The sequence below is a fragment of the Phascolarctos cinereus genome, unplaced genomic scaffold, assembly GCF_003287225.1.
Source record: "Phascolarctos cinereus isolate Bilbo 61053 unplaced genomic scaffold, phaCin_HiC Scaffold_726;HRSCAF=1367, whole genome shotgun sequence".
Taxonomy (NCBI): Eukaryota; Metazoa; Chordata; class Mammalia; order Diprotodontia; family Phascolarctidae; genus Phascolarctos; species Phascolarctos cinereus.
Genome location: NW_027556098.1, coordinates 46,902,837 through 46,930,253, shown reverse-complemented (window position 1 = coordinate 46,930,253; position 27,417 = coordinate 46,902,837). Strand labels below are relative to the sequence as shown.

The 27,417-nt window shown below is 35.0% G+C and overlaps 1 protein-coding gene across 4 annotated transcripts in view; it reads left to right on the top strand.

Moving 5' to 3' along the window:
• The window catches only part of LTN1 (listerin E3 ubiquitin protein ligase 1), an 89,721-nt gene that overhangs the window by 38,103 nt on the left and 24,201 nt on the right, over window positions 1-27,417 (top strand). For all 4 annotated transcript variants that reach the window (XM_020995869.2, XM_020995870.2, XM_020995868.2 and 1 more), the window contains 9 exons: window positions 1,514-1,753; window positions 3,044-3,197; window positions 3,843-3,990; window positions 4,279-4,465; window positions 13,330-13,489; window positions 15,036-15,140; window positions 18,910-19,052; window positions 23,745-23,880; window positions 24,067-24,211. In XM_020995869.2, the coding sequence (XP_020851528.1) occupies window positions 1,514-1,753; window positions 3,044-3,197; window positions 3,843-3,990; window positions 4,279-4,465; window positions 13,330-13,489; window positions 15,036-15,140; window positions 18,910-19,052; window positions 23,745-23,880; window positions 24,067-24,211 (1,418 nt within the window). The remainder of the gene's footprint in view (window positions 1-1,513; window positions 1,754-3,043; window positions 3,198-3,842; window positions 3,991-4,278; window positions 4,466-13,329; window positions 13,490-15,035; window positions 15,141-18,909; window positions 19,053-23,744; window positions 23,881-24,066; window positions 24,212-27,417) is intronic.

The window sequence follows — 27,417 nt, the reverse complement described above, 5'->3', positions numbered from 1 at the left end:
ACAAAACTATTAGTCTCTGTCCTGCTTCATTTCTTCTGTTACGCCAATTTTCTTTTGATTTCATACTTTAGTATTTCAGTCCTCTATGACAAATGTACTATCGTTTTTTAGAAAATATTGTAGGTCTTTCTAGAACTGATCAACTTTGTCCTCTTTGTCCTCAGTGGTTGGAGTATAGACTTTGAATTGTTTGCCTTGGATTTGAACAAATATCATTCTATCATTTTTGAGATTATACTCCCAGTACTGTTTTTTTCACCCTTTTATTGACTATGAGGAGGGCTGCTTTATTTCTTCCAAGGGATTCTTGGGTACAGTAGTATATGTAGTGATTCACCCATTCCTGTTCATTTAGTTCACCGACACCTAAGATGTTGGTGTTTTATCTTTCCGTGTCCTGTTTGACCACATCCAATTTACCTTGATTCGTAGACCCTACATTCCAGATTCCTATGCAATATTGATCTTTATAGCATTAGACTTTCCTTTTATCACCCAACACATCCGCATCTGAGTTTCCTCTTGGCTTTGGCCCAACCATTTCCTTAGTACTGGGGCTACTTGTAGTTATCCTCCATTCTTTCCTAGTAGAGTATCGAACCCTTCTGACCTGAGAGGTTCATCTTCTGATGTCACCTCTTTTATCATTTTAGTAATGTCCATGGGGTTTTCTTGGTAAAGATACTGAAGTGGTTTGCCATTTCCTTCTCCAGTGGATCACTTTTTATCAGAACTCTCTATTACGACCTGTCTGTCTTGGGGAACCCTGCATGGCATAGCTTATAGTTTCATTGTGCTATGCAAGCCCCTTTTCCACAACAAGGCGGCGATCCAGGTTCAGTTAGCTTGTTGGTTATTGGCCTAGAGAAGCCGTAAGACTTTTCTTATTTGTATATAAAAAGATTTAATTTGCAGGATCTGTTGCAGGCATCTGTGGTGCTCTCTTAATCCTTTCAACATTACTTGGAAAAAATATAATTTTTTTAACTTGAGTTTTGTTAAGCTAATCTACTTTTCTTATAGAACATCAACATTTTTATTATGTGCTTTTGAGCTAAGTTTGAAAGTGTAGATTGAATAGTCACCTTGAGTTTTCTCTGTGTGTGTGTGTGTGTGTGTGTGTGTGTGTGTGTGTGTATGTGTGTGTCTGTATGTATGTATTTATACTCATGTGTGTTAGTTTTCTTTTTGGTCTCGATCTTTGATTTCATTAATATGAAGTTGAATGTCTTTCCATTATTGAAGACTGACAAGACTATAACTTAGAGTCTTAGAGGCTTGCTGGGCCACTGTTTAATTGGCTTGTTCATGATTACATAGCTGGTGTCAGAAGCATGACCTTAAATATTGCAGTCTTTCTAACTCCAAAGACTGGTTCTCTGTCTGCCATGCCATGCTACCTGGATATTTGGAGAATTGTTCTGATGAAAAAGAATTGCCAGTAATAAAAATATGCTTGAAAATGCAGTGATAATATTTGTAACATTTTGTTTCTTTTTAATTTTTTCAACAGATTACTTGATTGGAGAAGCTTATATTGAGAGAATTATCAGCAAACTTAATGCAGCTCTATCCAAAGCAAAGCATATTTCAGAAGCTGGAAATACTGAGTCACCAGTATCTTTCATCTGTGATGTGGCCTCTAACTTTTTCACCTCTATTAAAGGATGTTGTTTAATGTCATCTTCTGAAGAGTTATTATTAACCATCTTTCAGTTGTGTGCTCAGAACCAGAATTTTACACACTTATCAGGTAGCAATATGCATACTTCTGAGTAGTTTATTTTTTAAATTCTGTTTTTGGGAAACATAGCTTTGGATACTGGAAAGTACACTTGCACATGCTCTCATTATTTTAGTGTGGAAATTTAAACGTTGTTTTAGAGGGTTAGACATACCCACTATGTTCTGTTTTAGACATGAGGCTCGAGGGTTTCTAGAGATAAAACATTTAAATAATCAGTCTAATTGCTCTCCCATGAGAATGAACATAAGTTCCTTGAGAAATAAATTGTTTTACTTTAGTTTTTTATACCTAGCGTTTAATATAGTACCTTGCACATAGGGACTTAATGTTGATTGATTATTTAATAATGAATGTCAGGGTAGAAAAGGATTTTGAGATACCCAGTCGTCTATCCCCATGACTTTATACCTAAAGCATCCCAGAAAACAGCATTCCTATTGTTGGTATTTAAAACATTTTTACCCATTCTATGCCATAGATTGACATGTGACATGTACCATTTTGAGAATTGTAGAGTATTAGACTTAGAAGGGACTTAGAGATCATTTTGTCATTTGCCCTTTCTCCCTTCCTTCCCCCTATTTAACACTAGAAATAACCCTGGAGAAATGAAGTAAATTCCTAAAGGTCACATAGATGATTAGTGCTGAAACCAGGACTTAAAAAAAAAAAGTCTTCTATTCTCATTGCATATTTTGCAGTACCACATTGCCTCATCTTGTCTAATAGTTAAAAGATAAAATAAAATCAACTTTTGGTATCATATCCAGACTGTCTGTTGTAGAAACTATATTTCTCAACCCTTGCTTTAGTATAGAGGTGTCAGACTTGCTGCCTGCAAGCTCCAGAGTGCATGAAACACATTAAAGTGTAATTGGGAAAAGTTTTACAAAATAAATTTTTGGTTTTCTAGGTCAGTATGCCGACCTTAGGGATCTGTTTAGATCTGAGTTTGACACCACTGCTCTTAGTACACTTTCATGTATGAAAGGAAAAGAAATATAGACTTTTTAAAAAAAGCTTCATTATTAATCTCTCTGGAAATGATGGTAGTATTTTTCCAACCTTTAAAACCTAATGAAATCATGTCAGTTTGTATTTGTTATGTGTTTCACTTGTATTAGTGTCATGATTCAGAAATTCTTTGCTTGGTAGTTGAATGTTTATTTTACATTTTCTGTTTAAATGATGCTTTAAAAAACTGAAATCTATTATAAACTATGGCCAAATTCAGATGAGTAAAGTATTTGGACTTTTTTTGTGTTACAAATTACATTATTAACTGTTTGATTTTAGACTTTCTTGTCTGTAAACTGAAGCATACGTGGTTATGTGGCTTGCATTCACTGGTTCTTCAGTTTGGAAATTCAGAAAAGCAGAGCACCTTCCTGTATTCATCTGCTCTATGGCTCAAGAACCAAATTCAGTCTACATCCTTGGATGTCAAAAGGTAAGTTCTCTGTACTCTATAACAGTATTTTTTTCTTTGTAATCCTTTTCAAAACAATGAGGCTTGTTGATTTGTGTACGTGCTTGTATATTAGTGTAGAGTTAATGTAAGTTTCTTCAATGATGATTTGTTGCTAATGAGTGTTAATGCTACCACGCTGTCCGTTTAAGGATAATTGGACATTGGAAGGAATTTATCTTTGCAAATGTAATAATCGCATCTTCAGTCTAGGGCAGGCTTAGAAGAGGTCTGTTCTTGTTGGGAGCACCCTTTGGTATTCTCTTCCCAGTATCTCTGAGATGGAAATTTTTCAGGAAACAGATATAACTAGAAACAAATTGGGATCACATCTGTTCTAGAAGTCAGCTACAGAATAGTCCTAAACCCCAAGGATGAAAAAGTGAGGCAATATTTTCTTCTGCATTTTCCTTGTCAGGATGAAATTCTTCTTAGATACATGGTACTGTTTCAAGAGGAGTGAATAAAATTAAAAGACCTATATTATATTTCTCAATTATGAATTTATATGATGTGGAAAAATCACTTACCTCTCAGTTTATCTTTGTAGTTCAATAAAGGTACTATCATATACAAATGTCCTTAAATGAAAGTAACAGTCTAACTACAATATATTTTTGTTTTTAGCCTACGAGTTATGATGTCCACTGTTGATGACTTACTAAATAATCTTCTAGGAGCTTACAATTCCCATTTTCTTCTGAGACTTTGTGTTGAAAATATAATGCCAAGTGATAGTGAATGGGAAAATATGAGGCATTCTCTTTCTACACAGGTATGTTACAGACTGGAAAACTCCTTTCAGCTTTTCTCCTCGAGAACTTTCTTTTAATGATTATTTGGATTTCATTTAAACTAACATCTTCTACTTGCTATGTAATCTGGTGAGAGTGATAAACTTTCTACTTCCTCTTTGACTCTTAATATACACCTTTGTTAATTTTGGAATTTTATTATTGCACTGCATATCACCTGACCATATTTTTTCATTTTGGGACTTAACATACCTGTATAAATGAGAACTTCTTTCTGTCTCTCACTCTTTTTTTTTTTTTATTAACAGTGGTTACATAAACCTCTTTTGGAAGGAAGATTAAGTTTGAACTATGAACACTCCAAAACAGATTTCAAAGAACATAGTACAGTGAAGCTTCCAAACCATTTGTGTACCACAGCATTGTTAAGCAAAATAGTCTTGTTGGCTCTGAAAGAGGAAATAATTCTTGAAGATAATAAAACTGAAAAAATAAGTAAGTATTGCTTTGTGATGAAAATAAAGGATTCTGGCTTACTTAAAATGCGTGAAAAGGGATAGTAAACACTACAATTTTAGTTCTTTGAATGTAACATTGTTTTAGCGATGAGGAAAGTTGAAAGACATAAGTGATTGATATTAAGCTATAAATCAAATGGGAACATATTGACATTTTATTAGAATGTTATAAGCAATAAAGCATAAAGTAGGTCTGTTTGGTCTCATCTAAGGAAGAATTAGTTGTGTAATTACCAAAAGGGTCTTCATCATAATAAATGTTTAATGAATTGAATTGTTGAGTTCCATGACACACACACACACACTATAGAAAATGACATGAAAAGATTGTGGTGTTTAGTTAGGAAGTCTATACTTACTTTTTTTAACACTGTCAGTATTTTCATAGGTATATCAGTTTTCTTTTTTATAAATTTTTTCATTTTAAACTTAAATACAAAATAAGAAAAGAAAGAAGACTTAAATACTAAAACTAAAATAATACAAAATAAGGAAAGTATTACCATATACACAGTAGAACATGAGAAGATTCAAAATATACAGCCATAAATTGCCATTTCAAGAAAGCCTATATAATAAATAATATACATTGTGTTGAGAGCTGTCCACATTTGCTTCCATATAAGTTTTCTTTTATTCTCTGCTGTACACTTTTTACTTTGTTCTTTTTTCCCCCTTCCTCCCCTCAGAAGGCTACAGTTAAGCACAGTTATGTATAGATACACACACACACACACACACACACACACACTGTGCACATATGTATACACATACATATATACATATATAGATAGACATATACACCCAAAGATATATACATAAACATACATACACTTATACATACATATTCTTAGATATCTATAATTATAGTCATAGATGGATATATACATTTGTATGCATCAGTGTAAGACCGTACTATACTTATTTATCCTCTGTTTCTCTGAAGGTGGATAACCTCTTCCTCCCTAAGTCTGAGTCTTTCCATATTTTTCCCACTCCACCAACTCATCGTTTCTTACGCTATAGCAAAATTCCCACTGTCTGGTTGTTTTAAACAGGCCAAAACAACATTGATAAATATGATTGACACATAGTGTAGTTTCCCTATTTTTCTCTTTTGATTAAATCTATTTTAGTCTTAACTTTGTCTAAGATCATGATTACAACCCTCCTCCTTTTTCCCTAACAAATTCTACTCCTGATCTTTATTTTATGTTTGTGTGTATCTCTTATTTTCTGTCTTTCCTCATTCCTCTGCTTTACTTCTTCCTGCTATCTTGCCCTGCCATTATTTAACCTACCAACCTCCCCCAAGGATCCCTCCCTTATCCTCCCATTCTCATTAATCCAAGCACCCTTCTGTATCCGCCTTTAACCTATTCCCTCATCTTCCCTTCTAAAGATCCCTCCCTTATCCTCTCCCCTCTCTCTGTTCCCTTAGTGTTTTATTTCTTTCTGAATTTAGAAGATTTTTATACCCTATCTATATGTATTGTTCCCTCTCTTGAACCCATTCCCAGTGAAAGTAGGTTTCCAGAACTGCCAGCTCTCCTCCCCCATCTAATTCCTCTGTTTCAGTTCTTTCTCTCATACCTTATTTGTATAAGATACTCTTTTTAGCTGTTCCTAAAAGGTTTTACTTTTTAAAATCATATCATACTCGGGTCTATCCTGATTTTTCTTACGAGCTAACCATTTACTAATAAAAATCTTAGAAATACATTTTATGTTTTACATACATAAAAGGTAAATAGTTGTTCCTTATTGAGTCCCTTGTAATTAGTCTGTGGTATGTACCTTTTATGTCTCTTGGCTCAGTATGTCACATCTTCTATTAAGTTCAGGTTTTTTTTTAACAAAATGCTGAAAATCTGACAGTTCATTAAATACCCATTTTTTTTTCATTCAGTATCATGCTTAGCTTGGCTGAGTAGGTTGCTTTTGGCCAGAACCCCAGTTTTTCACTCTTCAGTATAAAATGTTCCAAGACCTGCAGTCTTTTGTGTTGCCACTGGTTGGTCTTGTGTGAATCTAATTGTGGCGCTGCCATACTTAAATTGATTTTTCTCGTTGCTTGTAATATTTTATCCTTGCTGTGGTTGAACTCTTTCTCTTTTGCCTGTTCATGATTTTTTAATTATTTGTAGTAGCTTAGTTTTTGTAATCATCTCTAGGCCTGAGGCATAGGGTACCTCTGGCCTCAGATCATCCTTCAGTTCTCCCCTCAGGTCTGTAACTGAAACCAAGACCTGCAGCTTCCTGCATGTGCCCACAGCCAGCAGCATCCTCACCCTGGTGCTTCTGCACTCACTGACCGTATGCTATTTCTTGACCCTGGCCACATCTCCATAGCACTGCTGGGTCTGGTGTTTCTTGTCAGCACAGGTTCCCTTGGTCTTCTTAGATGCCCTACTGTTCTCACTGTTCTGGGGGTAAAAGTTCCTGTGGCTGGGTCTGAGGCAGCCTCGGGACCCAGTTAACCCCAGGGCTTTCCATTTGTTGCTGAAGCTGGAGGGGTTTACTTTTCACAGGGACCAAACCTCATCCTGGGATTTTTCTTCAGATCTCTCCTGGTTGTCTCAGGAGGACCACTGTTCTGCCCCTACTCTTATTTATTTTCACCTCTCTATGTCTTCCTTGAGGTGCTATTCTTCTCTCATTTGTGGGGGAAATCTGGAGAGCTTGGAATTTTCTAACCTACTCTACCATCTTCTTAGGTACTCTCTCAGCATATCAGTTTTATACTTCAGATTGTTGTTCCTCTTGGAACTTCAGCAGAATCTGTTTTCTTGGTTTTTTTTTAATGTAGATAGAGATCCAAATAACAACATGGATGGATATTTTGTCTGGGTAGGGCTTTTGCAAAATTGGTTGGATTACAAATTTGGAGGGCTTGTATCTGTTGTTAATTCTGTATTCCAGAGGGGTGGATTCTGGAAAAAGGCATCATAAGGCAGGAAATTACCTGACTCTCCTAAATTCCCCCACAGATAATTTAAAATAATGTCTTAAAGTGACATTTAGAGGGGCAGAAATAATTAAAAGTTGGGGTAAAGCAGTTAATCCAACCAAAGACAGTTTGGGTAAAGATTAGTAAAGATCTCCCCTCCAGGACAGTGGTCTGGCCTGAGTGAAGTGTGGATACCTTGGGGCATATACCACCAAGTCAACAAACCACAAGCCCTGAGGGCAGCTGTATAGGCAGTAGCCTCAGGTTCAGGAACCTTCACCCCATGGACAGTGTTGGGGTCAGACTGCTGATCAGGGGAAGATTCTAGGACCCTCTGCTGGTGCTGGATCTGGGTACCAGGTATGTTGACCAGACACCCGACTGGTGACTGTGGTCGTAGAGGGTGGGGCCCTGTTGGCTGTAGTAGCTTGCAGGAGAGTAGAGTCCCAGGTTTCAATTCCAGAGCATAGGGATGAGCTGAAACTCCTAGCCATAGGAGTGATTACAGGGAGTAATTGTGTCTGTGGTGACAGCATTGCTGGGGGGTCTCCTTTGTGGCTCTGGGGCAGAGAGGAGTACCTGAGGTTAGGCCTCCAGATAGAGAAAACAATAGCATAAAAACCCTGATGTCTGAGACATTATCCCCCACACTTTGGGATTATAGCCTGACTTTACCATAAAATTAAATAAGCTGCTAAAAAAAATGAGTAAGCAAAAGAGAAAGATAGCTACTGTGGTGATAGAGAAGATCAGAGTTTAGACTCAGAAGTGAAGTGAAGTCCTTCTAAAGCTTCAAAGAAAAATGTGAAATGGTCACAAGCCCAAAAAGAGTTCTTGGAAGAGATTTAAAAGGACTTTAAAAATTAGAAGTTGAAGAAAAATTAGGAGAAACAATAAGAGTAATGCTAGAAAATTATGAAAAGAAAGTCAACCAATTGGAAAAAGAAATCCAAAAACTTATGGAAGAAAATAGTTCGTTAAAAAATAGATTTGGGCAAGCAGAAGCTGATAACTTCATAAGACACCAGGAAATAATAAAACAAAATCAGTAGAATGAAAAAATAAAAGAGAATGTGAAATCTTAATACAAAAATAATTGACCTGGAAAACATATCAAGGAGAGACAATATAAGAATTGTTGGACTACATGAAAGTTTTGCTAAAAAAAAAAAGTCTGGACATTATACTTCAGGAAATTATTAAGCAAAATATCCCTGAAATTCTAGAGCATAGAGCATAGTGCCTGAAATGGGCACTATCATCTCCTGGGGGGCACTGGAGTGATCCGGGGGGCAGTTGTAGCTTGGGTGCAGTTGGGAGTAAAAATAAGGAGGCAGTGGAAGCATAAGGAAAGAAGAGAAGAAAATTTTGAAAAAACTGTTTGTACATGTTTCATCTGTTGTCTAACAGAGTTAAAGTCATAGTGATTACATTATTTTCCAAATACACACACAAATGCTAGTTATAACTGATCAATGGTCAAGTCTGCTGACAGATCTTAAAAAGCAAGTAGTGTTGGCAGGTGAGCATGTTGGGAAGGCCAGCGTGCATCAGCAAGAATATGTGCTATAATGACTTGTTTACAATATGATACGATACGGTTATGTGATGCAATATTGTGTTACCAAATTTCAAGCAGGAAAAAACCCACAAATTTGCAATAAATTATTAAATGTAAGATGCTTCATTTAAAAAAAATATTTTTTGAAATGATGCAGATTTCAAAAAAAAGTTAAAGGGTTAAAGAAAGTAGATTTCCAGGGGGGTGTTGAGTAATTTTTTTTTTGAAAAGGGGGTGATAAGCCAAATAAGTTGGGAACCTCTGAGCTAGAGGGTAAAATAAAAATTGGACAAATCTACCATTCACCACCTGAAAGAAAACTCACAGGAACATTATAGGTAAGTTTCGAAGCTCCCAGGTGAAGGAGAAAATTCTACAAGCAGTTCTACAAGAAGGAAACAGTTTAATATTGTAGAGATACAATCAGGATAACGCCAGAGTTAGCAGCTTCTACATTAAAGGACTGGAGGGCATGGAACATGAATGTTCTTCAGAGCAAAGGAGCTGGTTTTAAGAATAACTTACCTAGCAAAGCTGATTGTAATCCTGCATAGGAAAAAAATAAATATTTAGTGAATTAAAGAACTTTAAGGTTTTGTTGAGGAAAAGACCAGAACTGAACAGAAAATCTGACCTACAAGAACCAGATAAAGCCAAACATAATAGTTAAAGCAGTTAAAAGATAAATAGGGAAACTGAGTTCTGTAAGAGGTACCATAGTTAATGAAATAATATCAATATTAAACCTATGTGCACCAAATGCTATAGCACTCAAAATTTTAAAAGGAAAAGCTGATTGAATTACAGGTGGAAATGGATAGCAAAACTATTATAGTGGAGGAGAGTCAAGGAGATAATTAGAATCTTAGATAAGCCAGATAAGCATCTGAAGAGAATTGAATGGGAATAGAAAGGAATATACCTTTTTCTCATTGGTATATAGTACCTTTGAAATTAAAATTGACTGTATATTAGGGTATAAAAACTTTATAGTTAAATTCATAAAAGCAAAAATATTAAATTCATCCTTTTCAGATCATAATACATTAAAAATTATATTTCACAAGTGACCATGGAAACATTAAAAATTAATTGGAGATTAATCATAAAGAATGAGCAGGTTAAAGAGCAAGTCAGAGAAACAATAAATAAAGAGAATGATAATAATCAGATAACATACCAAAATCCATGGGATGCAGCAAAAGCAATAATCAGAAAAATGTATATGTTTAACTGCTTACATCATTAAACTAGAGAAAGAGCAGATCAACAACCCTCCCCATTAAATACCAAATCAGAAATCCTAAAAATTAAAGGTGAGATTAATAAAATTGAATGTAAGAAAACTATTGAATTAATAACTATAACCAGGAGTTGGTATTATGAAAAAAAATGAGGTAAAATTAAAAAACCCAATAAGATTTTGGTTAATATTACTAAAAAAGAAGGAAAACAGATCACTAGTATCATTAATGAAAAGGGTGAATATACCACTAATGAATAAAATCAAAGCAATTATTGGGAGTTTTTTTGCCCCATTATATGCCAGTAAATTTAACAATTTAAGTGAAATGGAAGAATACTTATAAAAATCTAAACTGCCTCAGTTAATAGAAGAGGAAATAGAACATCTAAATAACCTATTTTAGAAAAAGAAATCAAACAGGCCATAAATGAGCGTCCTGAAAAAAAAACAAAAAACACATCAGAATCAGATGAGTTTACAAGTGGACTCTAGCAGGCATTCCAATTTTAATTCCAATATTAAATAATTCCAATATTAAATAAATTATCTAGAAAAATAGGCAAAGAAGGAGTCTTACTAAGCTCCTTTTAAAAACAAATGTAGTGCTGACACCTAAACCAGGAAGAGCAAAAACAGAAAGAAAATTATGCAAATTATGCAAAAAAATCTCGAAATACTAGCTAGGAGAGTACAACAATATATCATAAAGATTTTACATTGTGACCAAGTGGGATTTATAACAGGAATGGTCTAACATAAGAAAGATTTAACATAATTGATTACATCAATAAGAAAAGTAAGAAAAGTCATATGATTATCTTAATAGATGTAGAAAAAACTTGATAAAATACAACTCATTCCTATTAAAAGCATTTGAAAGCACAGATATAAATGGATATTTACTTAAAATGAAAAGAAGCATCTGTCTAAAACCATCAGCAAATATTACTTTTGAAATGAGAATAAGATAGAAGTCTTTCTGATAAGATCAGGAGTGAAACATTGATGCCCATTATCACCAGGATTATTCAATATTTTATTAGAAATGCTGGCAATAGTAAAAGAAGAAAAAGAAACTGAAGTTATCAGACTTCTTTTTGCAGAAATATATGATAATATATTTGGAAAATCCTTGAAAGTCAACTAAAAAGCTAATTGGAACAATTTTAGCAAAGTAATAGGATATAAAATAAATCCATGTAAATCATCAGTATTTCCATAATCACCAAGAAAACACTGCAAGATAGTAAAGGATATTCCATTTTACAAAACCGTAGACAGTATAAAACACCTTGGAGTACATCTCCTGGGATAAACCCAGGAACTATATGAACATAATTATGAAACACTTTATACGGATAAAGTCAGATTTAAATTATTGGAGTAATGTTAATTGTTCAAGGGTAGGCAGAGCCAATATGAAAAAAGTTATACTCCTACCTAAACTAATCTACTTATTCAGTGCCATTCCAATTAAGTTACCAAAAAGTTATTTCATTGAGCTAGAAAAAATAACAATTCATTTGAAAGAATAAAAGGTCAAAAATATGAAAGGAATTAATGGGGGGAAAATGTAAAAGAAAGAGTTTTAGCAGTACCAGATCTTAAACTGTATTAAGAAGTGGTAATTATCAAAACTTTCTGCTACTGGCTAAGAAATAGAAAGGTAGATCAGTGGAACAGAATAGTAAATGGTTATAGTATGTTTGAGAAATGTAAAGATTTAATCGTTTGGGATAAGAGTTTACTATTTAGGAGAAAATTGTTGGGAATATTGTAAGGCAGTCTGGCAGAAATTGGGTATAGACCAATATCTTATGACTACTTATCAAGACAAGGTCAAAATGTATTCATGACCTAGATACAAAGGGGAAATATGTCACAAGTAAATTAGAAGAACATGGAATATATTACCTGTCAGACTTATGGATAGGAGAAGAATATTAAATTAAAAATGTTTTGTACAAATAAAACCAATGTAGCCAAGGTTAGAGTGAAAGCAGAAAACTGGAAAATTTTATAGATGGTTTCTTGGATAAAGGTCTTACATCTCAAATATATAGAGAACTTTGTCAAATTTATAAAAATGAGTCATTCTCCAGTTGATAAATGGTCAGAGGATACGAAGAGGCAGTTTTTGGATGAAGAATTCAAAGCTATCTATAGTCATGAAAAAATGCTCTAAATCACTGTTTGCTTGAGAAATGCACAACTTTGAGATACCAACTCACCTATCAGATTGGCTAAAATGATAGAACGAGAAAATGACATGTTAGAAGGGATGTGGAAAAATTGTTACACTAATATGCTGTTGGTGAAACTAAGAAACCATTTTCAAGAGTGATCTGGAATTATGCCCAAAACTGTGTATATACCCTTTGACCCAGCAATAGTACTATTAGGTCTGTTTCCCAGGGTGATCAGGGGAAAAAGAAAAGAACCTATATATTCTAAAATATTTATAGCAGCTCTCTTTGTAGTGGTATAGTACTGAAATTGAGATGTCCATCAATTGGGGAATGGCTGAACAAGTTGTGAAAAATGATTCTTATGTAATACTACTGTACTGTAAGAAATGATAAGTAGTTTGATTTTAGCAAAATATGGAAAGGCTTGCATGAAACAATAAAGTGTGAAATGAGCAGAACCAAGAGAACATTATATACAGTAACAGCAATATTGTTTGAGGAATAACTGAATAATTAAGCTGTTTTGAGTATTATAAATATTCAAATCAACTGCAAAGGACCTATGAAGTAAGGTGCTATCCATCTCCAGAAAAAGAACTGATAAATAGGAATATGCATCAGATGGTTTTACGAATCTGTATGTCTGGCTGTCTATCTGTGTTGAGTGGTGGCCTTCTCTAGTCAGGATGGGGGGTGTGTAAAGAAGGAAGGAGACAATTTTGTACTTACAGTATATCAAAAAAATTAATAAAATTTAATTAAAAAAATTATTTTTTCCACACAACCTTGGGGCTACTGACAGGAGAAAAGCCTCAGTGTTGGGAAGTGAGATTGGGCAAATGGAGATGGCTGAAGTGTGTACATTTTTTAAGTCTGATCTTGTCCTTTTCACTAGTTGCAGAATTGCTCTATTCATTGCAGTGGTGTGAAGAATTGGAAAATCCATATAGCATGCTAATTGAATTTTGTGAGATGCTTCAAGGAATGGGTATTACTTATGATAATTTATGTGTACTTAGCAAGATACCTGGACTGCTGCAATTGATATTTATCAGGTAAGAAGCCATTTTAATTCCTGACTTCTTTATGATATAGGCTTTCAGGAAATATGGAGCTGACTTCATGTACTGCCTTTTCACTAAGAGAATTGTTTTAAATTTCTTTCTTTATCTTGGGATTGGTAGTAACTGTATTGAAGATATATTTCAGTGTAGGTAGAAAAATGAGTCTTCACTAGTCAATACCAGCTCTGTAACTGTGGGAAAGTCGCTTACTATCCCCAACTCTCAGTTACTTCATTTTAAAAATTAGGATAATAATATTTTCATTGCCTAATTCAGTGTATTTAGAAAATCACAGAAGTATATATGAAGCATTTTGTAAAATCCTGGAAGTGAGATACGTGTGGGTACATATACATACATATATTTATTTTAGCTGTGATTTCATTTACTTTTAAAATTCTTCCCTGATTTCTCTGAATCTATATATCTTTATTTCATATGGAACAATAATATTTCATGTTCTGTTTCAAAGTTTGTTTAGTCATTCCCCAATAGATGGTCACCCACATAATAAATGCATTCCTAGACCACACCTTAATCTCCATTCTGCTACTTCTCATAGGAGTTGGAGGTTCTAGATCCTTTTTGGATTTAGAGTGTTAGCTGATAATAAACAGTACAAGTAGTTTATTAGTGAGGATACCAGAAACTTAAGGAAATAATACTTTTGGCTTTAGCAATAGATAAATAAACAGACAGATATATAGTTATAGGGTAATTAGATACCTTCTCTGGAAAACTTTAAAAAACTATTTAATTGACATATTTGGTATTTTTTCCTCACTTTGCAGTAAACAAACCCTCCCTACTACAGTGCCTTCACATTAAAAACAAACAAACAAAATCCCCCGGTAAAACAGCCTAATATTTCAAACAATTTTGTTTTTGTAATTTACTGTTTAACAAAAAGGAAAGATCTATATTTTATAAATTTGAAACCAACATTATTACATTTAACCTGAATTTTATTGTCTTTTAGTATTGTCTTCATTTATATTATTGTCATCATTGTGTATATCATTTACTGGTTCTGCATTAATTCATACCAATCTTCTTGCGTTTCCATTACTTTCATATGCCACATATAGTTAAACCGTTCTCTGTAGTTGTTGAACACACACTTTGTTTCCAGCTTTTTGCTTTTAAAAATATTACCGCTGTGAATATTTTGGTACATATGCAACCTTTCTCTAATTGACCCTGATGGTCAACACTGGGATCATTTGATCAAAGAATTTAAATTTAAGGATTAATATCTTTTGTAGTATAGTTTCAGTTGAATTTTATGGAATGTTTGGATTAGTTCACAGCTCTGCTAGCAATGAATTTGTGTGTCTACCTTCTTAAAACCTCTTCAGCACAGACTTTTTCTTTCTTTGCCAAATTAAAGGATGTGAGGGGTCAAAGTTGTTTTATTTGTATTTTGAAAGAGACATGATATTTTTACAAAGGTGGCCCTTGTAATCAGTTTTTCAAACCAGTAATAAATTTTAGAAAATAGAGTTTCTTATAATTTTCTTCTATTGTTTTCCTTCAGGTCCAAGGACACTGGTACACTTTGGGCGCTAACTATTTCTAAACTGATGCAATCTAAGAACATTTTACCTGATGAAGTTAAACAACTTTATAAGACAACAGAAGGGTATTTTAATTTATAATTATTATACTTTATAATTTCTCTTTAGGCAGTCATGCATGCTACCTTTAACTGAAATGAACTAATGAACTTACATAGTTTGAGGAAAGGCCAGTTGTATCTTTAAAAATTTATCATTTTTGTAAGGAATGTTCTTTTTTTTCAAGTGCTATCAAATGAATTCGATTTAAGAAAATGACTTTTTGAGTTTGGCATCACTTCTAAACAATGCATTTCAAAAGTCTGTTCTCTTACTTTGTACCAAAACTCCTCCCAGTTTTTGTCATGAAGTTCTTACTTTTTTAAAGTTAGGGCAAATTAATTTTCTTTTTTGGCTTGTTAAAGTAGTCGAAGCAGATTGTCATTGTCCTTTGCTCTTAGAAGAAGAACATTGTATTTAAATAAACCAGTTCCTCTGAGCTGTTTAAGAAAGTTAGGCAGCAAATGTTCAGAACTACCTTATGTGATAGTATGCAAGTGGCTTTTAATAATTGAATTAAACCTTTACTTGGAAGTATTTCTAGTTATATACCAAGAGATGTAATGAAATACGAAAGTTAAAATATTGAAGCTATGTGAACAATGGAAAGATCACTAGTACCTCCTTTCTCAGATTTTCCCAATTGAAAGTATTCTCCCTGACCCAAGCTGTTTCTAGAGCAGTTTATATTATTTTGCCTTAGTCATGCACTAACTTAAGCAGTTTTTTTTCTGTACATGTTGAAGCCCCCTGTTGGTGTTATTATTATTGCTACAAATATTTAAAGAAATCATTTTGCTGGTTTCAGTATAGTATAATATACTATCAGCGTTTTTCAATAAGTAGTAGACACTATTGACCTTTTCCTTGGTTAGTCTTTCCATCTCCTTGTTTTGATTAAAACCTAAGTTTCACCTGTTGACACACTTGTTTTCTTGAAACACTTTCCATTGAAGGCTACTCTGTTCTTCAGTTCAAGGACAGAAGAAAAGTGATAAGTGTAGTTCTCATACTCCTTTTAGATATTGCTTTTGCACTGTCACTCAAGAACCTTTTGTTTTTGAACTCCACACCATCTCATATGCTACCCTTTCCAAATTTCAGTCATCTAAAGATTTCCTTTGGTCCTAAAGTACCAAGCTCACAGTATTCCTCTAGCTTCTGCCTTTTTCACTCACTTCTTTGCTCCATGAACCTCACAGTTCTGATTTCCTCACTTTCATTGTGCAGTTTCCATGACCTTCACTTCTTTTACTGCGTTATTGGCAGCAATCATATGGCCATATCTTAGTCCTCATCATTACTTCTGACCACTGATTTGAGTTTCCGCCAATTCAGGATTTTTATGTTCCTTCCATTTTTTTCCTTCCTTACAATTTCAGAGGAGATAGTCCTTGTTAAGGTGATTTCTGTCTGATTTTTTTTTTATCCCATTTCTTCTCTCTTCTGATCTTGCTCTATCATTAATATTAATCCCTTTTCCTATCATATCTGTGACTTCTTCCTCTCTGATAGCAACTGCTCTTTTGTCTATAAACATATGTTCCCTAATATTTTTTTAAAAAGCTTTCTCTTAACTCTGCCATGCTCTAAAGCTTCATTATAACCTTCTGTCGTGTCCCATTCACTAACTACTAAACCTATTAAAATGGAACCATTTGACTTTTACATCCTACCCTTTTTCTTAATGCTAGTATTCCTTAATCCTTTATGATATAACTTCATGACACCACATATTTGGTATTTTTTTGGCAAGGGTATCAGTCACTTAATTGCTAACTTCTGTGGCCTTTTTGCAGTTGTAATCCCCCACGTCTCTGTAGTGTTGTAGTAACCAGACATCTTCCTACTTGATTATTTCTCTTTTGGCTTCCACAACAATGAACTCATCTGTTTCTTTCCTTATTTCTCCTGAGTACTTTCTCCTTCTACCTCCTTAATGCATATATGTTCTAGGATCTATTATTGACTTTTTAAAATTCTCTTTGGTAATGATATCAAGTCCCATGGCTTTAGTTATTTAGTTTATTTAGTGAATGACTCTTACTTTTTCCCAAGCTCTCGATCCACACTCTGAACTGCCTACAGATTCCATGTGAATAGTTCATCATTTGCCAAGTTCTATTGATTAAATTTCTACAGTAGTTCTCAAGGCTATCACTTACTTTATATTCTTATTGCTACTGGACATAGTTTAGGCCAGGGGTCAACACATTATAGCCTGAGGACTGCCCCATATGAGCTAAGAATGCTTTTTACATTTTAAAATACAGCAAAACTTAATTTTAAAAGTATAGTAAAACTTTATTTAAATGGTAAAAAAACAAAACAAAACATTTTTAGGTCAGGAGCTGTACAAAACAGATGAAGAGCTGGATTTGGTCTGCAGAAGGCCTTTATTGCCTCTAGCCTGGTATATTACGGTAACTTAAATGATCTCTTTGTTCTTGCTGTTCCAGTAATCCTGCAAAACATTATTGAATCAAAGTTGTCTCTCTCTTTTTTTTTCTTTTTTGATGAGGCATTTGGGATTAAGTGACTTGCCCAGGGTCACACAGCTAATACGTGTTAAGTGTCTGAGGCTGGATTTGAACTCAGGTCCTCCTGACTCCAAGGCCAGACCTCTATTCACTGTGCCACCTAGCTGCCCCAAATCAGAGTTCTTAAAGTAAAGCTTTAATCATGTCATTCTTGCTCAGAAAACTTCAGTGGTTCCCTGTTGTCTATTGGATAGATTAAAAACTCCTTATTTTCATCTTCAGGACACTCCACACCTGTCTTATCCTTGATTAGCCTACTTTGTACCTTTCTTTTCAGCCAAACCAAATTACTCTGTTCTCTGAACATGTTTGAGGCTTTTACACCTCCATACCTTCCAGAGTCCTTCTAAATGCCTGGAATTCTCAACATGTTCCCTATATTTCCACAGTTTACAATCTTAACTTTTTGTTCAAGGTCCAGATCAAAGACTTTCTCCTTGAGTATTCTTCCTCCCTTTCCCCTGATCCCTACTTGGAAGTGATTGCTCCTTCCCCTTTGATCTCTCAAGAAGGCATTTAGTTCATGCCAAGTATGGTGAGGGAGGCCTGTGATCTCTGCTACAAGGCAGGTTTAAAACGGCCAATGAATAGCTTGAGCTCACGAGTTCTGAGATTCAGTGGACTATGTTATGGGGTAGTGTGTTAGACCCCAGGAATGGAGGAACATCAGACTAATAAAAGAGGGTGAACCGGCCTGGGTTGGAAACAAAGCTGCTCAAAGCTTCATGCTGTTCAGTATTAACTGGTTTTCAAGGAGTGTCGTCCGTAGGGGGATTTGTTTTCTACCACGTGAATACAAAATATAGCTACACATTTTTATAGATCAAGGTCCCTGACCCTAAGAAATTGAAAATGTTTTAGGGATAGAAATCAGACAGATTTACAAATGATTATAATACAAAGCATTAACAGTGTATAAGAGGAACCATGAGTGGGTTACTCTACTTCTGGGTATGGATGAGATAGGGAGACTCAGTCTCAAAAGTACAAAACAAAACATAAAATAAGAAAAACAGTTAATTGTTAGCAGAAAGTAGAGATATATCTTTTAGTTTTGACAGTGTAGTATTCACATTGACCATTGTATTTGGCCAGACTTTTGTTGCATTTCTTTTGATGTATTATGTGATGTGAGTTGAATAGCCTAAACAAGAGGTATGGATTTTGGGGATTTTTCTGAATTTAACTATGCAAGTGACAATAGAGGTATTATTTTAAAAATCTTTCTATAACATCTTTTCTCTTCTGTGGACAGGTTTTTTCCAGTAACAGAAGGTAGTTTGCATACTGTTCAGAGTCTCTCTCCATTTTTACCTTTAGAAGATAAGGAAGAATTAGTTAACCACTGCACAGCTAGGCTTTTGACATGCACAAAGAAAGATCTTTGTAATATTGATGGTAAGTTAACTTTAAAAAAATAACTTTCATGTTTATCTGTACAGCATTGAGTAGTTATGACTGGAGGTGATATTTACTTTTATAATTAAAAATTAATTAACAAGTAGAATACATGACATGCAGAGAACAGGACAGTGTATATTGCTGAAAGATGATCATTTGTTACTATTCCTGTTGTACAGTAGTGCCTCTGCAACATGCCATCATATGGAAGGCTTATAACCACTTATTGCAGTCCTTCATTTATGCACATAGAATACCTTGCCAATATGTCGTAGAGCTCCGATGTTCCCTATGTTTATCTTGTAAATCCTCTGATTTTATAGATGAGAAACCGAAGAGTTCAGTGACTTTGAGAACCCAGATGACAAAATCACAGAATTTCACTATTGACAGGGATCTCAGTGACTCTTCCTGATTCTATACATAGCCAAAAAAAATTCTCACTGTAGCACATGCTGCAGCTGGTCATTCAGTATTTATTGGAAGACTTCTAATGAAGGCAAGCCTCCTACCTGCTGCGTCAGAACATTTCACTTATGGATAGCTTTAATTGTGAGGACATTTTATCTTAAGATCAAGACTATTGCCTCTGCGATTTCTGCTCATTGCTTATGGTTCTGTGAAATAGCTACCATGTCTTCCTCAAATCTTCCCTCTCCCTAGCTAAACATTCCCTATAGTGTAAACTAATCTTCATTAGGTATCAGCTTGAGTTCCTTTACTGCTCTTGTTGTTTTCTTTTATGTGTTCTCCAGATGAGAAATATCCTTTTTACCTGGTATTCCTAGAACAGAACACAGGATTCCTTTTGTGTTCTGACCAGGGCAGAGTATAGCAGACCTCTTACTTCCTTATTCCTGGAAGTTTTGCTTCTCTTAATGTAGCCCAATTTCACAGTAGCTATTTTGGCAGCCATACTCACATTCTTAACTCATTGAGCTTTTCTAGTCCACCAAACCCTGCAGATCTTTTTCAGACAATCTGCTATCTGATCATGCATCTCCTATATTTTACTCTTGAAGTTGATTTATTGAACCCACCTTGAAAGACTCTGCATTTGTCCCTATTAAATTTTGTTATGTTCTCTTCAGCCTACTGTTCTAGTCTGGCAAAAACCCTTTTGCATTTTCACTTGTCTTTCAAAAATGTTAGAGAGCACAGGCCCAAGCATAGACTCCTGGGACATTCTGCTAGAGATTTCCTGTCAGGTTTCATTTTTTTAATTCTTATTTAAACTGCCTAACTTATTCTGACTTATTCTATCTAACTTAGCAGATACCAAATAAAATGGGTATTTGCATTTACATAGTAAAGCTGAAAATGAGATAGTACCTAAAGCTGCAGATTGCTAAGTACGTCTTGCTCTTTTAAGTATATTAGTTTAACTTGTAACTTTCATGTCCAGCTTGCTTCTTTCTCACCTTCTGTTATCTTTTCTTTCTTTAAAGAAGAAAAATGCCCAGTGACCTCCTTTTTTCATCCTTGTTCCTATTCCCAAGTCTTCACCATTAGAAAAAGAAAAAGAAAAACCAAGCCCTTTTAACAAATAAGCATAGTTAAGCAAAAGAAGTTTTAAAAAATGTATGCCTCATTCTGCACCTTGTGCTTATCACCTCTTTGTCAAGAGTGAATAATGTGCTTCATCATCAGCACTCTAGTCATAGTTTGTCATTGCACTGATCAGAGTTCTTGAGTCTTTCAAAGCTGTTTTTCTTTATATGTGGTTGTTGTATAAATTGTTCTTTTATTTCTGCTCACTTCTAGTCCTACCACATTGAGTTTGACCATTTAACCATTTCTTAGTCCATTTAATTTACTACATTTTTACATCTTTTTCACAAAAATGGCAAAGCAAATACATTACTGATATCTAGGCAAACTAAGGCATTGCTTTGATTTAATAATTTAGTAACTTAGTAGAAAAGGAAACAAGTTTAGTAAGGCATGACATTATTGATGAAATTATGCTGCTTTCTATAATCACCGTTTCCTTTCCTATAAATTGTTTAATAATACTTTGTTGAATTTGTTCCATTCAAACCGTTCTGCAGTTTTGCACTTTCTATTCTTTTCCATTCTTTGAAAACCAGTACATTTGGCTCCTCCAGTCAATCCCACATTGCCCTTTCCTTTCTTTACTATCTTTCAGATATCATTGACATTGGCTCAGCAATAACATCTGCCAGTTGTTTCGGTACTATGGATATCGTTCATCTGGGACAGGAAACTTGAATTCCTTAAGGGCAAAGAGGTTTTCTCTTAATTATCTCCTCAATTAGCCATTTTTTTTCTTTTTACCATTCAAAGGTCATTCTTCTTGGCAGAGAAGTAAATTTAGATTTGAGCAGTTCTACCTTGTATTGTCATTTACCATTTTATCCATCCCCAAACAATGGTCCTACCTCTTCTTTGAGGTGCTTCTTTTCCCCCAATTAAATAGTACAATTCTACCCCCCCCAACAAAACAAAATGAAAAACTTATAACCATCTTTTTGTTATCCTTGGCTTTCCTTGCCAGCCTTAGTTCATTCTAAACTTTAGCACTCTGCTACGTATATATTTTGTAAGGCATTATTTATATTAATCCATTAAAATGAGAAATAGAAAAATCAGCTTCTCTCATATCAAAGAAATGCATAAAGAAATTAAGCAAATGCATTTGACACAGTGACCGCGTCTGACAATGTATTCAGTATTTTGCCCAATAGAGCCTTCCTCCTTTCCATACTTCTCTGCCATAAGGAAGGATGTATCTTTTTATTACTTCTTTCCCTGGACCATCATAATTTTTACTCACACTTCAGCTTCCTTTTTAGCATTCTTTTAATTTACATTGTTGTAATCATTGTACTTTTTGTCCTTTTGATTCTGCTTATCAGTTTGTCCAAAGTTTTTCATGCTTCTCTGAATTTATCACATTAGTTGCCTGATATTTATATGGTATCATTCCACACTTTTATGTTTACCTTCTGTTATTTGCTCTCATTTCCACATTGTATGTGTAGTTTTTTAAAAATCTAGGTTGATTTGTGAGTTTTTTGTGTATTTATTTCACCAGTCATTTCAGACATCTCCTTGTTTTCTGAATTTCATTCAAGTGCATCCCATCACTTTTGGGCAGCTTTTGTCAGTAGAATTTTAGTCCATAGATTTCTACATATTCTTCCTCTGAACCTTTTGAAATCTGCTCTTTGAAAATCTAGGGTATATATCAATCTGGCTTTCTTTTCTGTTACAAATTCTGGAAGGGAGTGTTGAAAACTTCCCTCAAAATTTTCATCAGTTCCCCCCCAGTTTGTCAAACAGAAAAAAATTCTGCTCATTGGTTACTCTTCCTTCTGAAGGATGAAGTTATCAGTAATTTAGATCAAGGAGTTAATAGCTGCTGTCTTTTTGGCACAAGAACTTCAATATATGTCTGGTTCCTTGAGATCCTATAATACTTTATTATTCCTCTTTGCAAGACTAGTGATCATTTGTACCTGTATGAATGATCAAAAGTAGTTAGTAGTCATCTGTTCTGACAACTTTTGAGAGCTTCTCTGTTATATCATGAGTACATACTCTGGAAAGACAGAAGATCTCTGATCCTGCAGTCAGGTTAATTGACAAATAGCTTCCTCATTTCCCATCAGTAATGAGTTATCAACCACCCACTACCATTTTCTTCCTGTCTCTTACAAGGTGATCACTTAGCAGTACCTTGAACTTAATCATTCTTTTTTGGATATATAGATGCTTCTTCTCAGAGCATTAAACTTTGTATTTTAGCTCTAAATGTATAGGTCTCCTGATTACTAGTTTAAGACATTTCTCACTGTATCAAACTGTGTCCTTAAGCTTAACTCATCTCTTCCCTTGTTAACTGTTTATTGACACGTGAAGGAAAAGGGCAACATTCTGTGTTCCTTTTTACACCATAGTTCCAGTCCATTCAATGTTTCTCCATCCTGTTGATTAGCTATTTAGGTTGTGTAATAAGAATTGAATTTCATTTACTGTGCTTAGAAATCACCATGAAGTATTTTTTTTTATGCCTGCCATATAGGTGGTGATAAAAAGGAAAATGACGTTTAGAGGATGGAGGAAAATAGAGGAAATCTTTTAAAAATTAATACATTCCCCTCTTAGTTTGTCAGATGAGGAACTAAATACCAAAGGCATATAGCTTGGCTAAATCAGTTTTTCATATTTTTTCTCAAAGTTGATAGTCACCATGGTATAGGGATTCCCCCCCCCCCCAATCTTTCTTTAACCCTTGAATGTTTTGGGTTTTTTTGAAATTTGTATCACCCCAGACTACTACTGTCCCCCCTCCTGTCTTCATTCTAGCACCTGCCTGGGGGCAGTATGGCCCACTTGGGGAACCTGTGGTGTAGAGAATAGAGAGCCAGGAGCCAGCCTGCAAGTCAGGAACACTGGATTCAAATTACATCTCTGAGACTAAGTTGCAGAGAAGGTGCTAACCTGAGTTAGTAGTAGGAGTTTCCTCACTTAGGAGTTCCCTGTACTAGTGAAATCACAAGTCTAGTTTCTATCCCTAAGTCTAAAGAAGTTGTTTGATGCTTTTGTAAGTGTTCTTTAGATTTCTTATAATAATTATTCATTCGAGAAGAAATTGATCCTTTAAAAGAATAGATGTCCTATTCCATAATGGCTATATCATTTTCACATTGGCTTTTGCTTTAGGAAGTTTTGGATATCTTTCCATTTTGAATTCTTGTCTGAAAAAGGGAAGCATCGATGGTAGAGAGAAACTCTATGGAATACTAAAAATTATAATGTCATGGAAGAGTGACCATGAAGATATTTTTCTTTTCAGTTGGTAGGTCATGCACTATACTATAATTTTCTTCTTTTTCTACATATAAAGTATATTTCTTACCATAGTTTGTTAAACTAACAATATCATAGACCTTTAAATCAAAAGGCTAATGGCAAGGCTGAAATGAATTATCTTTATTTTTTTGCCACTTCAGAATATTTTTAATCCTTTGTGTTTTTGGTGCAGCAATTTGAAAGAAGCAAGTCCTCAACTACTTGGCTTAAATATAGAAATAATCCACTTACTTTCCATATTACTGAAATATTCTTCATCTCTTTTGGTGGATGGTGACTGGGACTTCATCATGTGTTCAATGTTGGCCTGGTTAGAGGTAATATGATTTCTCATGTTTCCACATAAGCATTAGTAATTCTCTAATTCTTAAGAAAATTATTTTGAAGGAACTCAAAACATTTTATACCTATAAAAACAATAGTTTGTTATTTATAGACCTTTATATCCAGCATCTCACTTTGTTTTGTTTTGTTTTGTTTTTTTGGCTAGGCAGTGGGGTTAAGTGACTTGCCCAGAGTCACATAGCTAGTGAGTGTTATGTGTCTGAGGCTGGATTTGAACTCAGGTCCTCCAGAATCCAGGACTGGTGCTCTTTCCACTGCGCCACCTAGCTGCCCCTCTAGGTATCTCACTTTAATAGCACAGAGTAATTCTATGAGGTAAAGTGTAGTATTTCCATTTACAAATAAAAAATAAGGTCACTGTCATTAAATGACTTGCTAAAATTCATAAATCTAGTAAGAAGACTTCTCGTTTCACTTGTAACGTTATTTCTATTATATTGCCTTGTCCCTCACTATTATGCATCTATTGTTATGTCAATTATTAATAAAATGAAGGATAAGAAATTGCTAGCAGACCACATATTCTGATACTGTATCATATATATTTCTCTTAAGTGCTCTTTCTCATTAATCTCTGCCTTGAGGAGAGTTCTTTACAGCTTTGTCCTTTAAAGCAAGAGCCTTTTCATATCACATTTCTTAGTTTCTTATGAATGTACATATTCCAAAAGATTCATAAGATGGAATTGTAAGTACTCTACAGAAGTATATTAGTGATGATCAACCAATCAAATAATGAGCATTTATTATTTTTGACAGACACTGTGCTAAGTGCTGGGAAGACAAAAAGAATGAAAGAATCATTATTAATAAGTATAGAATAAATACAAGAGAGGAAGGGAGAGTTCTAGCAATTGGGAGAAATCAGAAAAAGCTTTATATAGAAGATGGTACTTAAACTGTATCTTGAAGGAAGTGAGGGATACTTTAAGGTAGAGGTGAAACAGAAGTACATTCCAGGCCTGGGGAATAGTGTGTAGAAAAGGACAAAGAAGGAAGATTGAATGTCATGTGAGAAATAGAGAAAAACCCATTTTGGCGAATAAGGTTGGAAAGAAAATAGGAGTCTTATTGTGAAAGGTTATAAAAGGCTTTAAGAGTCAAACAGAGAGCTGGGCTTGGTGGTGCACACTCATAATCTCTTCTACCACCTGTACCTAAGGAGCTCTGAGGAGGTTGAGGATGGTGGATTGTTTGAGCTCAGAAGTTCTGAGATGCAGTAGAAGCTAAGCTGATCAGGGATCTTGACTACTTCCAGCACACTCAAGGGGAAGGGTTAAGAGAAGCCAAGGCCACCTAATAAGGGTGAACCAGCCTATGTTCAGAGTAGAGCAGATCAAAACTGTGCAGATCAGTAGTGACATAGAGTGGCACTTCCATCCTGGGAAAGATAGGAAAATCCCATTCCTAACACACCAGGCCCACCTTGAAAAAAAAAAGCCTAATGGAAATTTATATTTTATCCTAGGGGTAATAGGGACCAAGTGGAGTTTATTGAGTAGGAGAGTAACATGGTTCTGAATGTTCTTAAAGAAAATCATTTTAGCAGCTGAGTGGAGGTAGGATTGGAGTGGGGAGAAAATTGAGGTTGTGAGACCAGTTAGGACACAATTGAAATAATCTGGGTCAGTCATAATGAGTGCCTGAAGAGAGAAATAGTTGAATATGAGTGGTATTGTAGAGTAAAAATGATAAGAATTGGCAATTGATTTTCAGTGGGGAGGGGGGTGGGTAGAGGGTGCAGGATGGAGAGTGAAGAGTACAGGATAATAGGTTAGGTTATGAACCTGAAAGGTTGGAAGAATGGTAATGCCCTTTACAGAAATTGGGACCTTTGGAAGTTGGGTAGATTTTGGGGAAAGATAATGAATTACCTCTTGAACATGTTAAATTTAAGAAGCATCCAGAACATCCAGTTTGAAACATCCAATATGCTTTTGGTGATGTAGGCCTGAAATTCAGGGTAAAGACTAGCATAGAAAATGTAAATCTGTGACTCATCAGGGTAGAGATGATACTTTTACTGGGAGGAGCTGTTAAGAGTATTGAGAAAAAGTGTAGAGGAAATAAGAGGGCCCAGCACATCTTTTTGCATATGATGATACATGAATATGCAAACAATTTGGAAGTTCATCATTATATGAAACTTAAGGTAGAGGAACTCTCTCCAAATTATTACTTGCCTTTAACTTAGTAGACGAGTCCTCTGAAATTGCCTGAGTCACTTAGAGGTTAAATGCCAGTGTTATATAGCTAGTAAATGTCAGAAGTAGCTTAAACTTAGGTCTTGCTGACCCAGCTACCACTCTATATTATGATATATACAAGAAAATTTAGAGAGGGCACACTTTTCCTTTTATACCCTTGAGTCAGTTGGGTTTGGTTTCACTCATTTTAAACATTATGTGAATTTGCATTACACAGATTTGATTTTATGTAAAAGAATTGTGAAAAAAACCTGCATTCCCAAAAAACTTACTTATGTTAATTTTACTATACTCTCTCTTGTCACTGTGCTCTCTCTGTCTACTCTTGCCCCTTGGCTTGGCATGCTGTGGCCTCCCAGCCCCTACCAAAAAATACTAAGGAAAAAATCCTTCAAGTGAAAACAGAAGAACAGATGGAAAGAGACCACCACCACTGTGGCCTGATCAGGGACTCGTCAGGAGATCTCAGACCTGAAGAGAGCAAAAGCTTTGCTCCATTCTGCTCACTTGCCCACATATCTCGTCCCTCCATTCTTCTGCCCCTTCATGCTCAAGTACTTCACCTTTACACAGCCCCAACTTGTCACTCATTCTCTTCTGTCTTTTTCTGTGTCTGTGTCAGTCCCCCACGTGTCTGTCAGCCCTCCCCACTCCTGGTGTTCCTTCTGCTCTTGCTTCTCTGTCCCTGGCCCCTGTGTGTCTAGTGAATTTGCATTATGTAAACATATCTTTAAGTCATGGTCTGCTTGAACAATCTGTTTAAATCGAGAGCTGTCTGTATAAATGTAATCCATGTTTCAAAAAGTCTGTCTTACAGAAACTGTTTAATGTCTCTTTAAGATCACAGGATGTTTAGGAAAACAGCTCATGTTGGCATTCTTTTTTTTAAATTTTTTTTTAAGGCAGTTGTGGTTAAGTGACTTGCCCAGGGTCACACAGCTACTAAGTGTCATGTGTCTGAGGACACATTT